Here is a 13,206-nt window from a genome sequence, read left to right on the forward strand (position 1 = left end):
TATTACCGGATCTCGCTTAATCGTCAGGTCCCAAGCTTCATGGGCCACTCATAAGAATTGCGCCCTTCCTAATCCCCCTGGCCAGACACTCCGCCTTGGAATCTGCAGACCCTTCCGGCGATTCTGATCTCTCCATGTCATTGCCCAACTCCGACGGAAGATGCAGCAACGTGGCGACACGCAGGAACTGGTCCCGGATCCACACCCGCTGTCCAGGCCTAAGAAAGCTCGCTATTACCTCGCCGTGATCTTCCGAGACGAGCGTCAACAAGCGGCTCAGAGGGTGCATGGCGCGCCATGGCCCCTGCGCGATGACATGGCGCCTGTGGTCGTCACTCGATATTCCCGTATCGAGACCATCCCTGTCCAGTCGCGTCCCGTCGTCCAATGAGCAGTGGCTGGGAAGAAGAACCGTCGGGTCAGTGAAATCTGTGAGACTGGACCGGGTGGTTCGGTTGCCAAGGTAGAAAGGTATGCTGTAGCACACGCTGTCGACCACTTCTTGCAGCGTTTGTTGGCAGTTGGCGAAATCTGTGGGGTCGCCGAGGAATTGCCCGTGTGCGAAACCAAAGCGGCTCAGATCTGAAAATGCATTGAGGGAGCCGAGTGTGATCTTGGCCAGCAGGAGGCGTTGGAAGCGCCAGAGATTCCAAATGCTGGCGATTTGGCAGGAAGGATACACATCACAGATAGACTGGTAGGTGGGTATGGACGAATCTATATCCCGATCACTTATCAGCCTTAGCGGTCTCCAGTGATCCGGTGCGTTTGCCGCCCACGCCAGAAGCTCTGCATCAACCCTCCTTGCCTCGGCCCTCCACTCTTTCATAATGCGCTCCAACGACGTCGTGGAGCCACGCTGCGTCAAAAACTGCGTGTAGCTGGCCTGCAACTCGGCAACGGACGCCCCTATGGCATCGAGTGTCGAGCTGGGGTTGTCTGGCACAGCCATCGTATCCTTGCTCCTAATCCACGAATATGTAATACTTTTCAGTGGTTTCTTCTGACGCATCGCGGTTGAGACCTCGGTATGTAGCATAAACTTTTGTAGGTAGGCGCGTATCGTCCCGTCCATGTCGTCCGAGTCCACAAGCGAGAGCAAAGACGCTGCGCCATTGTGGTGCGTGCTCGAAGCCCGGCGAAGATCATATATCGCAGAGGCATTCTCGTAAGTTTGCAGCACCAGCACAGCTAACACAATTGCCGGCTTGCCACGTTCTACAGGATCCTGTGTTGCGGTCCGAAGGCGTGCGATCGCCCGGGAATAAGACTTTCGTGGTGATCGGAAGCTGCTGGCGTCTTGCCGCCACAAGGACAAAACCTCTGAAGCCAACGCCGACACGGCGAGCGAGAGCGCCGATTCTTGCCGCTGCAAGAGGTAGGCTGGAATGAGCATTTCGAAGAACCCGCGCGTGGATCCCATATCGCGGCCCATGCTGGCGTAATGACCGAGAAAAAAAGGCACGGCGGTGTCGGGCTCAGAGAGCCGCCGCGAAGTCAAATCCTTCGCAAGCTCCCGGCCCTGAACATCAGACTCAGATGACCGACTCGGTCTAGACGCAGCCTTCACGACACTCCGGCCGTGGGAATCGACATCTTGGTCGGTGTTGGTGCAGAACTTGTAGTTCTGGTTTTTGAACTTTAAACTGGCATACTTGGGCCTGTTGTAGCCTCCGCAGCGAAGCCCAAGGCGCCGGCACGCTCGGCACTCGGACTTCGCCTCATCGCATTTCACGCGGCGTTCCTTGCACGTCACGCAGCCTCCGGAGCGTCCGCGGTTGACCATTGTGACAGCGACGATGCCGAAAAGAGAAATCTGGTTGCGATGGGCGGGTGAAGAAGTTGGTATAAATAAGATTACTGTGGGTCCGGGGTATCGGAATGCGGCACTGCCGGGTTACAGAGTAGTTGCCTAAAGCGCGACCAATGAGAAGACTCTGTCGCAAAACGTATACTTGATGCGGTTTAGCCTGATAAGGGTCCAATGACGTAGCACGTCCCTTCAGGATGACTTGGGGGAAGTATAAGAAGAAGTGATGAAAGACAAGAAACGAGAGAAATCATTCAGAAACAACAGATAATTCACAATTGACAAAGCCATCACGACAAAGCTGTCACGACAAAGCCAGCACAATCTCTTTCAAGTTTTCTTTTCACTCATACTTCACCATGAAACTACATTCCTCCACCTACACTGGTCTATATTTGGCCACTCTGCTGCATTCCGGTGTAGCGTCCGCGGCGTACAGCACAGCTAACAGCCCCATGCTGCTGTTGAGCAATGACTCGACAATGAACTTCGACTTGTTAACTCCTCTCGGCGAATCCATCACCGGAGGAGGCGACGTCGGGCCTATTCTTGGTGCAGCCAAAGATATCCAAGCCGGAAACATGACGTCCTTCAGCGAGGTCTTCTATAAGCTCGCTAACGACACCAAAGCTCAGGCCAAAAACCCGGAGAATGCATACGACCCTCTCAATGTCAGGGACACATGGTTCTCTGCAGCGTCGTATTTCCGCAAGGCTGATGGCTACCTCCACGGCAACTGGAGCAATCCGCTCATCAACAGCCTGTGGGCCGAGCAGATCGAGACGTTTAACAAGGGGATATCTGCTTTGCCTATTCCTGGCAAACGCATCCGCATTCCGGCTATCAAGGGCAACTTCACTGTCGAGGCCATTTGGTACTCTGCTTCTGAGAGCAAGCACGACAAGCTGCCGACGTTGATCATCGGGAACGGTTTCGACGCTGCGCAGGAGGACTCTTACCACAACTTCGTCGCACCTGCCCTGGCCCGAGGATGGAATTGTATCACCTACGAAGGACCCGGACAACCAACTGTGCGCCGTGACCAGAACCTTGGTTTCATCCCCGACTGGGAGAAAGTCGCCACCCCCGTTGTGGATTACGTTCTCTCGGAGAAGAAGGACGTCGTGGACAAGAACCGTCTTGTCCTCGTCGGCAACTCCTTCGGTGGCTACCTTGCTGCCCGTGCCGCAGCCTTCGAGCCCCGCCTGTCCGCAGCGGTCTTCATCGACGGCGTCTGGGACAACTACGCTGCATATACAAAGGAGCTGTCATCTGAGATGCTCGACATCTATGAAGCGGGCAACTATACGCAATTCGACGACGTCATCCTCTCAGCTCGGGAGGCAGGGAAGCTCCCCACCGGCGCCGCCTGGGGCATCGACCAAGGCCTGTGGGCGTTCCACACACACTCGCCCTCTGACTTCTTCACTCAGATCAAGCAGTACAACGTGGAGTCTTTTATTGACAAGATCAAGATGCCTGTGTTTGTCGGTGATGCTGAACTGGAGAGCAGTTACGTTGGACAGCCGAAGCAGGTGGCAGACGCGCTGGGCCACTGGGCTACCCTGCATGTTTTCAAGGGGGTTGCTGGCTTTCATTGCCAGACTGGTGCTGGACAGGAGCTTTCGAGGACGATCCATGCGTGGTTAAACAAGACTTTAGGCAAAGCGGGTCACTAAGGCTAGTGCTCAGTATCATGAAGGGGCTCCACTGTTGAAAGCCAGATAGAGTACTTAGTCATACTCTATAACCTCTCTTTCCTTGTAATTAGGGTTGACGCCGACCAACCTTTCTGCTTCAAACGAGACAACGGCTGATAAGCCGCTGTATGGATACAAGACCCCTGTCTTTGGAAAAGGGACTTCTGCCAAGCTAAAGGAGAAGAATGCGGTAGCATCAAACGCCATATTCGCCAACTTGCTGTCTTGAGCCCGGGTATGAAATGCTTCGCTGCTCTTCAGTTATTCAAATTGCGATTAATGCGAATGCTGTTTTATCTAAATACTATTTTGAAAGCCCCATTCTGTCTCATTGTTCCTTAAGCTGGCGTAAGAAAGCCATTGCTATTGTCCACTACAGTAGCAGCAAAATAAAGAAGAAATTGTCTGACCTCGTTACGTTCAACATACATGCTGGGTCTGATAGCAACCATCTTGAATTGCTCATCTACTCCAAATCAATATGTAGCTGATCTGCCTCATGAAGTTGAGCGTTCCGGCGCAGAAACCTCCTCAACTTCAGCCATCCTACTCCTAATCCAAGCAGCAAATGGCTTGAACGAAAAGGAATCCTTGTGTGCCGGCTGCTCACAAAATTTGAGCAAGGCTTTATACCGCTCAGCCGCAGATGCACCAGTGGCATGAAGAACCTTAGCCAAATCAATAGGACAGAGGTAAGGCGGCTGCCTAGCATCCTCAGCGATAGACGCGGTGCCTTGCATCATACACGCATAGTACACACAATGGTCAATACCAAAGCAGTGACCCAACTCATGGCTTGCTGTGCGGCATACCCGGCCAAGCCAGAGATCATTGATCGGCTTAGCATGGAGCTCTTCGAACGGCTTCGCTTGCCGCAGAGTACAATAGGCAGATATGGCTTCTCTTATCGGACCATATTGTGCTGTAGCCGACATCCGAGATCTTTCCCCAATTGTCCGAGCCTTTTTCGATGGTGGCTGCTTGTCTGATTCTTCCTTGGTGTAGGTGTTCACGTAGTTCTCACAATGCGATGCTGGCCAGGGATGCATCCGCTCAACTCTATGATCGTACTTGTGATCTAGGAGCGGGTTGTATCTTGCAGTTGATACCACCGCAACTCGACTCCCTCCGTATGCACGACCACAGACGAAGCTGTCTTCGTCGTCTTCGTAGAGATCGAAGTCGACTACGAGAAGCAAGGCGTATGAATTTTTGGGTAAAATGGCAATAGCAGCATCGAGGAGGTCGTTCAAATTGAGCTGACCGGCGTAGTCTCCTTCTGGTCGTTCGCGAATACGAATTCGCACAACTTCACCGCCAATATCCAGACCAACGTATTTGGGGATTTTCTGTTTCCCGGATGTCTTTTTGGTCTTACTCCATGTTGTATAACGCATATTGTATGTTGGTATCATACTGGTAGGCAAACCATGATAGAAAGCCTTCAGGTAGTTCTCAATGTGGATTGTGATTGGGGGGTGATACTGTTCTTTGTTAGCCAGGATATTGGTCGCTGGCTTCCAGTCTTTCAAGAATTCAACACCATCAAAAGCATCTGGAATTGAACAAATATAAAGTTTCTTCTGTTTTGGAGTTACGGGATTGCGGTCTTCTTCTTCAAGCCATTCTTGGAAGCTCTGCGTAGGGTACTCTGGGTCCTCGGATAGATCATCCCCCGGAAGGACCAAAGGAGCAGGGAATGCTCGATCATTTTCTTTGAGGAAATTGTCATTTGGGTTATTTGAGGCTAAGTTTTGTGATTTCGTGGCGGCGACGCGTTGTTTTTGGGTTGGTCTTTTGAAGCCTGCCACCACTGCATTCGTGGAGGACGAAAAGCAGAGAGACGAATGATTACACTTTGAACAAGAGGTTTTGCTATTCATTTTAGCTTAACGTGAAAGTGATTCTCTGGAGCAGTGTAATGAAAGTGGAGGAAGGGGATGCTGATGGCATGCGGCTCTTAAGGCGCGTGGACGCGCCCCACTAACCCGGATTGGCGACATCAACTTCCCATTTCCTCCACTGATTTCAACATCAATGAAATGGCCAAATGAACATTTGGAATTTAATCAGTCATTTTGACAGAGAAAAAATATCCGAGGAACCCACATCTCGAGTCCTGGCTGCTATGATTGCTTCTTGCTTCCTACGACAAACATCCGTCTCTCAGGCCTTCCCAGATATTAACGAAAAAAGCTGTTTAGAATACTTTATAATCCTAGCACGCCAATAACATGTCTTTCAACTGAGAGAAAGCATGCCAAGGAAAGAGACCGGTTAACATGTGAGATTTAGACCTATCACTACCCAGCAAACATCTCAATACGCCACATATAGAGCCTAAGAGATGTGACTATACCACCTTGGGAGATGCCCCTCTTTGAACCCAATTTCTCACTCGCATAGAAGTTTCCAACTCTTTACGCTCAAATTCCGGAGATATTGATACAAAAAGCCCTTCCACACAAAGCAACATGGCGATAATGGTGGATAGTGGGCAAGAGAGGCTAGGTGATGATTCACCAAGCATTTCATCACCCAGCAAATGGAGCCGTGAGAGGTGAGTAACTCATGCCCAATATAGAATTTGGCATGATGTACCAATAACTGATTTCTATGATAGATATCCAGGCTCTTTATTGTTTAACCTGGGCGCATTCATCCTGCCGGCTTTGTACAGCACACTCAGCAAGCTCTGGGTCGCGAACATCGACGCTAGTCATGTCGTTACAACTGACATCTACACTTACATTGGTGTGATTGTCGAGGTCTTGAATGAGGGCCTCCCACGCTCGGCATGGCTGGTGATTGGGGATAAGTCTACACGAACGATTCGCGCGCGGATGGATCTGGCCTATACAATGATCTTTGTGCAAACCGGGCTTGGGATACTGATGACGGTGGTATTTCTATCCTGCTCAAAGACTCTCGCTGCGGGATTCGTTCCTGTGGAAGTAAAACAGACCTCGATCACATATGTGCGACTCTCATCTGTGCAGGCTGTTACATCTGCGGTGGAAACAGCTCTGTCAGCCTCAACCAGAGCTCTTGACAATCCTGATGTACCGCTGATTATAAGTTCTGCCAAGTTTCTCATCAATATTGTCCTTGATCTACTTTTGATTTCAAAGGTTCATGTGGGTGCTTGGCAGCCTACAATTGTCATGCAGGGCATCGTTCGACTTGCTTGTGATACGGTCTCTGCTTTATGTGGAGCAATATACTTCTTTACCATGGTAGTCAACCGTTACCAGACGGACTCGGAAAGCCCACGAAGATTTCGTTGGAATGCATCGACGCTATTGACACTCATCAGACCAAGCATGTACACCTTCTCAGAATCTGCCATTCGGAACGCAATATACCTGTGGCTTGTTCACAGAATAATCTTGCTAGGATCTGACTATGCGACTGCATGGGGGGTGTTCAACACGATTCGCTGGGGGCTCGTCATGGTTCCTGTGCAGGCCTTAGAAGCCTCGACTTTGGCTTTTGTTGGACATAACTGGGGCCAACTCCGCGCCCGTGCAGGTACTGAGTACATCAGTCTATCACGGCGAGATCTTTTGAGCAAGTGAATCATTCGAAACAGATGCAGTCATCTCACTGACATTGACTTCTCTGTGTAGCTCTTATTCGGCCTGCGATCACATCGTGTTGGATCGCTCTATCATTCGAAAGCATCATGTGTATTGCACTTTCGTTAAGGGGAATTGAGTCTTTCGCGCATTACTTGTCTGGTTCGACAGTCGTGGCAAAGATCACCCAAAGAATGTGGAAGGTAAGTAAACCTCCATAATATCACCCATTCGGAAGAAGTATATTTAAACCTGCACAGTTCATTGATTGGACATACGTATTCTACGGATTGAACACTCAAATTGCAGCAGTTCTTCTTGCAACATCACCTCGGTGGTATCTTTACCAAGCTCTCGGCTCAAATCTCTTATGGATGTTGCCTTGGGCGATTGTCGTTACTACGGTGTCTATACCCACATCGTCAGCCTGGAAATATTATGCAATTATCTTTGGCGGAAGTCTTGTTTTTTCCTTTCTCGATGTTAGTTTGGTACTTCTTATTTGGGCTTATAGGCTAATGCGAGGGAAGATGAGTCTGGGCTCGCGAAGGACTTGACGGGCTAGAAAGATAGCAATGTCATAGCAGAATAGATCCGGAAGCTAGCAGAGACTGAAGCGCATGTCTATCAATGATCGGGATTAGTTTATTCGAGATCTATACGCGTCTACTAACAAAACTAAGAGATACTCGGCAACGAAGCAGGTACTAGAATGGGCGATTGATAGTGGAGCCGATGACTTGGAATCAACTTATATCTCGATCTCGAATGTATATGTAATAATTGCACCGCTGGTGACCACAATACCAATCAGTGGCCCGAGACCAATGTATCTGGCAGCGCTGACGGGAACCATGCGCACATCTTCTGTGGTGGATTGAATCATCGGTGTGAAGTACCATGTCGAGGTGACTCCAAGCCATAGCATGACCCAGACTAGTCCAATAGACCGCTTCCAAAAGGGAACGTCTTCCTTTGGTGATGACTTTGCTTTGGTATTAGGCTCGTTCTTGTATTGAATATGTTTCCAAAGCTCTTGTACACCGTCCTCCAGCATTATTCCAAGGATAAATGCAAGATAGAATGGCATTGACCCGGATTTCTCCATCGAAATACTCTGCAATATATCGACAATAATGTGAAATGCTGCGGAGATGAGGAATACGATGAAAATATTGGTGTATCGCTCCAACAATGAGGATCGCGTCAAGTTCAGGACATCCCGCGAAACGAAATTGCTAATGGAAGTGAAAGGCCTGCGCATGAACTGATGCCAAAACTTTCTGCTTAAAATATTAGAGAAGATGAAACAAACATGTATTGTTGATCGAACTCACCCCCAGAAGTTGCGCAATGTATATGCATCACCCATTCTCCCCCAGGCTGGCGGCCAATCAGAAGGAGAATCAAGTCCAGTTCCAACGAATATGATTGATAGAACCCGATAAGGAAGATCACCGATCAAGCGGTTTACTATAAACCAAATAGAAATATGGGTGCCAATCCGTTCTACCCATTGGCCCGCGGGTACAATCCACTGAATTGACTTCATGGATTCTTCAGGGACCTTGTCCATAGCTTGCTGTTGTGAAGTAGTTTGAACAAGATCAAGAACAAGATATTGCCAGACTGCAATGACAAACTGCCGCAGAAGGAACCGCCCTCTTCTTAGAACTGGCATACCCCGTCGAATGTAATATTGAGGATGAGAAGGCACATTCTTCACCTGCCACGGTGTATTGATGGCGCGAGTTTGTCCAAGCAGGCGAATAGCCATCACAAATCGAGATCCAAATCTTTGATTACTCTTTGCGCCGCATGAAATCTCTTGGCTATCCATGGCGTTAATCAACAAGAAGTTCAGGGCTTGCATAGCCACAATAACAAGCTGAGTTATCGCTTGACACCATTCTGGACTACCAGATGCGCCAAATGGTTGGATAAAGTGACTGGCTGCCCATAGCATACATGGGATGCAGAGGTAGCGTAAGAGGGATCTTTTGCGCGCGGTGATGAGGATGACAGCGGGGACTGTTATCTGGACCAGGTAGAAGCATCCGAAAACTAAAATGTTCGCCACTGTAGAATCGTACAGTCCGTACATTCTGACATTGACTTCTAATACCTGGTGTTGGTGTGAGATGTGAAAAGTTGTTTCTTATGCCGCGATTGTCTTCTGAGCCCCACAGCCGCCGAACAGTCCATCGAAAATTAATGTCTGACTTTGACTCTATATTTCCTTTTTGTGATTTTTTACAGATATCTTGTTTGAAGTTTGCGAGAAACCAGTCAAAATATCACCAAAAAAGAAATATAATATACAATCGACCAAGGGCGTATCCTCAATTCGCGAATGTCAACAATACCCTTCACCGTCCAAAAATCTGATCACGGTGCTTGAATCGCCCATCACGCTTGATTTGCCTCCGAAAATCCGTCGCAAATTGCAGATGATAAGGATCACCCAAATCCGTGAACAACTTCACAGACATTTCCTGATCCTGCAAGTTCTCCGAATGATTGAAAGGCGAGTAAATATACCGCCGTTGGATACTGGGCATATTCTTATCCCAGCCTTCCCCAACCGCGACTCGAGCAACGGAGACAGCTTTCTCATCTGTGGCATATGCCTGTGGCTTATCCCGGAAGATGTTCCGGGGTACTTGATCAAGCAACAATATCAGAGCCAGCGCGCCCTCGCCCTCGCCAGCTCCCATCCATGAGTCCAATTCGCCGCTTTTTGCGGCTTCGTACGATTGACCTAGGTTCTCGCGGATGTAGGCGTCGTCTGCTGGGCTTCCGTACCAGAATGACTTTTGTTTCAGATAGTCGCGGGATGACTTCGCGCCGAACCAGAAGGAAAGGACGTGTTGGTATGTTTTTATAGACATCATTAAGCTCAATAGAAGGCAATATCAAGGATCTGAGCGTTTGAGTGTTGCAGGGTGTGTTTTTGGTTGAATTATGGTCGCTGGACGGCCATGGGCGATGACGTCATATACCAGGAGCCATCGGTCATCTCACTCCATTTTTAATCCTTATATGATTTAGATGATTAGCTCGAGGCACTCGAGATAGACACAAAAACACTGAAAGGCCCAGATCAATGTAGAGAGTGAAACGGACTACAAGACGATATACTAACTTTGAGGTCCCCATCTAGAAACCGTCCAATACTCCAGAGCACTGGTATCCTTTGATTGCGAGACTTCTTCTCAATGGACGATGAAGGTATCTCAAAGTACCTCTAGAAATTTCCAAAAAAATGTCTAACTTCTGCAGCGCTGGATCGTCGGGTCCAGGGTCGACAAGTCGGGACACGGAATCTCTTTGGTTTGATAGCACTGAATCCGGCTGTTTCTGACAACTCTTCCAGTCGTTAGTGGATCTCAGCAGAGCTTGGCTTAAGCTTATCATAATTCAAGCCTATTTCTCGGCAGTGCAAAGTCACCTTGCAGCTAAACTCCAGTGGAGGCTGGGGCGTTTTGCAGGCTTGGTGTTAATTGTAGCCTTAGAAGGGGTGAAGAAGTACATGCTCAATTTGGGGTTGATCATCAGCCTTGGCATACTGCAGCTCTAGCGTATGTACTCTCTAGACAGAGGGGACTAAGTCGATACCTAGGAACATGACTGGGATGGCGCGTGTGCAGGTCAGCCTTGCCGGCGGCCCGATCCGATGACCAACTGAACAGTTGGTCTCTGCAGAAGCAAACATTCGGGTGGCCCCAGATATGCGCACAGTTCCAACTGCGGGACAGTGTTTTCTTATCGGCAGGTTGAAGCAAAGCACGCTGTACCGCACTGAATTCTGTGTTCATCTACAGCGAGTGACCTTGCGTGTAGATTAATTCGGTATCTCGAAGGTACCGGACTCCTATTCCATTCTAGAGAGATTCTTGTATTTACCGATGGTAACGCTTTGATTTTCGATCGTGCGGACAAACTACAATCCAAGGTCGCCATGACTCGGGGGAGTCAGAGGTTTACTGGACATTGAATGGCTGATGCGGCTAGATTGAAGTTTTAATGAGACAAATACCGAGGAACTGTAGAAACTTAGCAGATGGGGCTCTAAAATTAGACACGAGTAGCTTGGTTGGGCTGCCAGAAGCCACGTGGGGAGTGGATAGTTCACGCAAAGAACGAACCTCTTTTCCCGGGCAACTCACCAGAATGCATGTTAAGGAGGCGTGCGGCTGAAGTTCCGATGCCAGTGAATTGGCCTTGGCTTATTTGACGTTGTTTCTCTCAGCTGATTGGGTGGCATCCCTCCGCGGAGATGCCGGTGAGGCTTGCATCTTGCTTTTTGGGTCCAAAGGCCGCATGCATATACGTGCTGCAGGCTAAATATGAGCCAAATACAAACAGGCACATTCTAAATTGGCAAGGCTGTACTTGGCATCCTGTCTAACTATAAGTGTGGGTGATTTTGAACTGAATCCTTTATATACTTGAGACCGCTGCTTGAATCTATGACTTTTATGCCAACATAGCCATCCCGCCTCTCCATCATGCCGCGACTGGCTAATTTGCGGACAGGGTCAACGGACTATGAGTATGGTCAACTTCCATCTCACCACACTGCTTATGGCGGAAGTACGTCCTCATGCTTTACTTTTTACTGCCCTCGAAATACACAAGCACTAACGTATGTTAAGGGGATTTCACCAATTGCAAATTCCCTTCAGTACCCAAAAAGATGGACACAACGCGGAAGCGAAATGTCATATGGGGAATTATAGGGAGTGCCTTCTTCAGGATTGCCTGCTTCATGGGAGTCGCGATAGCTTTCACCGTCCTGTTCGCTGTCAAATCCCCCAATTTTGGCGGCTACAGCTCCGACAGCCCAAAATACGCGCTCTACAAAAACACTCGATTCGAGAAATGCTACAGTACACAAGCATCCACAAGAAACTGTACCGCTATACGTGTCGCTTTGAATGTCACCAAAATTACTGGCTTCGGGGACAATGATGTTGGGTATCTCAGCAGTAGTAAGGTATTCGGCAAGGACAGCAACACTATCTCGGACTGGTGTGACACCATGAGCTGCTTCAATAACTACAAGGTCATCCCGTCTGATCCGCGCGATTCGGCCTTGTGGCCGACTCTCCTCACTAGCTGGGCCGCATCTGCTGGCTTCCTAGCAGGGTCACTGGTTCAGCTTTTGCTACAGCAGAAAGCGTTGTACAGCCCGAAAAATAAGCTCTGCAAAGGTCTTGGTGATATACACTGGTACAGTTGGTTATTCATTGGCGTTGATCTATTTGCGTTTGTCTGGTGGTGGGTGTCATTCGCGAAATTGGCTGCCGCCCCAGAGAGCGCCAAAACACCCTTCATAGTAGGCTGGGTAATCCCCTGGAAATATGCCGGTCTGTTCAGGTACCATCCATATTCATGCGCCTTTCGAAGGAACCGTCGCGCAAAAAAAAAGGTTGCACGGTGGTTCTTCTACATTCTAGCAGCGATACAGTGGATTGCTACGTTGTACGTGATCCATGTCAACAATCCCGCCGGTTTGTACACTAGATGTGGCCAACGCGCGCCAAATCCAAGCTACGATTGCGTGCATTCTCAAATCGACGCTGCGCCCGGAGCTTCGGCTTGCTCAGCGACACAAATTTGCTCTCGCAATTGGCTGTTCGTTGATCCTGGGTTTGAGCCTGCCTATCTGCATACAGACTCAAGTATCGCTATTTGGGTAATGTTCCTCGCATTGACAATAGCGGCCCTTTCGCCTGTCGGCACGATGGCCATTGCCTGTTTCCGAAGAGAGAAGACTCCAGACTTATCGCCTCGTAGCATGCTACGATGGGCAGATCCAGGACCGGTTGCCATCCTTTCCATTCTCTCCATTTTTGAGATTATCTTTGGGGGCGTACTCGTTGGCGATATGGTAAAGAGACTCAGCGTTACTCCTGATGCGGCAGTTACCTTCGACTGGGAATGTCAGGTTCTTCATGTTGCCTTGAGTCCCTGGAGGTATTACCTTGATGTGGACTATGAAAAGGGGTGGCGAATTGCTAAACTGTGGTTCAATTCGTGAGGTGGTTAGAGTTGTCTCACGGCCTGTTGGATAGATTAATTCAAATTTTCGTTTTTGTCATAATCCATCCAT

The 13,206-nt window shown here is 49.1% G+C and overlaps 7 protein-coding genes across 7 annotated transcripts; 3 read left to right on the forward strand and 4 right to left on the reverse strand.

The window, feature by feature from the left end:
- Nucleotides 1-37: 37 nt before the first annotated feature.
- On the reverse strand, nucleotides 38-1,786 carry N7508_005474 (uncharacterized protein; the record flags this gene model as incomplete). Its single annotated transcript, XM_058463540.1, has 1 exon — nucleotides 38-1,786. One exon carries the CDS (start codon nucleotides 1,784-1,786, stop codon nucleotides 38-40), a length of 1,749 nt encoding a protein of 582 aa, XP_058320018.1.
- A 383-nt stretch (nucleotides 1,787-2,169) lies between these two features.
- On the forward strand, nucleotides 2,170-3,489 carry psoB (hydrolase psoB; the record flags this gene model as incomplete). Its single annotated transcript, XM_058463541.1, has 1 exon — nucleotides 2,170-3,489. The coding sequence occupies one exon, from the start codon at nucleotides 2,170-2,172 to the stop codon at nucleotides 3,487-3,489; it is 1,320 nt and encodes a 439-aa protein (XP_058320019.1).
- Nucleotides 3,490-4,007: 518 nt separating this feature from the next.
- N7508_005476 (uncharacterized protein) lies at nucleotides 4,008-5,393 on the reverse strand (the record flags this gene model as incomplete). The annotated part of the gene is made up of 1 exon (XM_058463542.1): nucleotides 4,008-5,393. The coding sequence occupies one exon, from the start codon at nucleotides 5,391-5,393 to the stop codon at nucleotides 4,008-4,010; it is 1,386 nt and encodes a 461-aa protein (XP_058320020.1).
- A 591-nt stretch (nucleotides 5,394-5,984) lies between these two features.
- On the forward strand, nucleotides 5,985-7,088 carry N7508_005477 (uncharacterized protein; the record flags this gene model as incomplete). Its single annotated transcript, XM_058463543.1, has 2 exons — nucleotides 5,985-6,070; nucleotides 6,134-7,088. 2 exons carry the CDS (start codon nucleotides 5,985-5,987, stop codon nucleotides 7,086-7,088), a joined length of 1,041 nt encoding a protein of 346 aa, XP_058320021.1.
- Nucleotides 7,089-7,839: 751 nt separating this feature from the next.
- On the reverse strand, nucleotides 7,840-9,192 carry N7508_005478 (wax synthase family protein; the record flags this gene model as incomplete). Its single annotated transcript, XM_058463544.1, has 2 exons — nucleotides 7,840-8,371; nucleotides 8,426-9,192. The coding sequence occupies 2 exons, from the start codon at nucleotides 9,190-9,192 to the stop codon at nucleotides 7,840-7,842; spliced, it is 1,299 nt and encodes a 432-aa protein (XP_058320022.1).
- Nucleotides 9,193-9,457: 265 nt separating this feature from the next.
- On the reverse strand, nucleotides 9,458-9,979 carry N7508_005479 (DUF924 family protein; the record flags this gene model as incomplete). Its single annotated transcript, XM_058463545.1, has 1 exon — nucleotides 9,458-9,979. The coding sequence occupies one exon, from the start codon at nucleotides 9,977-9,979 to the stop codon at nucleotides 9,458-9,460; it is 522 nt and encodes a 173-aa protein (XP_058320023.1).
- A 1,620-nt stretch (nucleotides 9,980-11,599) lies between these two features.
- Nucleotides 11,600-13,134, forward strand: N7508_005480 (uncharacterized protein; the record flags this gene model as incomplete). Its single annotated transcript, XM_058463546.1, has 2 exons — nucleotides 11,600-11,684; nucleotides 11,777-13,134. The coding sequence occupies 2 exons, from the start codon at nucleotides 11,600-11,602 to the stop codon at nucleotides 13,132-13,134; spliced, it is 1,443 nt and encodes a 480-aa protein (XP_058320024.1).
- Between the last annotated feature and the right edge of the window lie 72 nt (nucleotides 13,135-13,206).

This window comes from Penicillium antarcticum (genome assembly GCF_028974205.1).
Source record: "Penicillium antarcticum strain IBT 31339 chromosome Unknown utg000005l_segment0_segment0, whole genome shotgun sequence".
In the NCBI taxonomy this organism is placed as follows: Eukaryota; Fungi; Ascomycota; class Eurotiomycetes; order Eurotiales; family Aspergillaceae; genus Penicillium; species Penicillium antarcticum.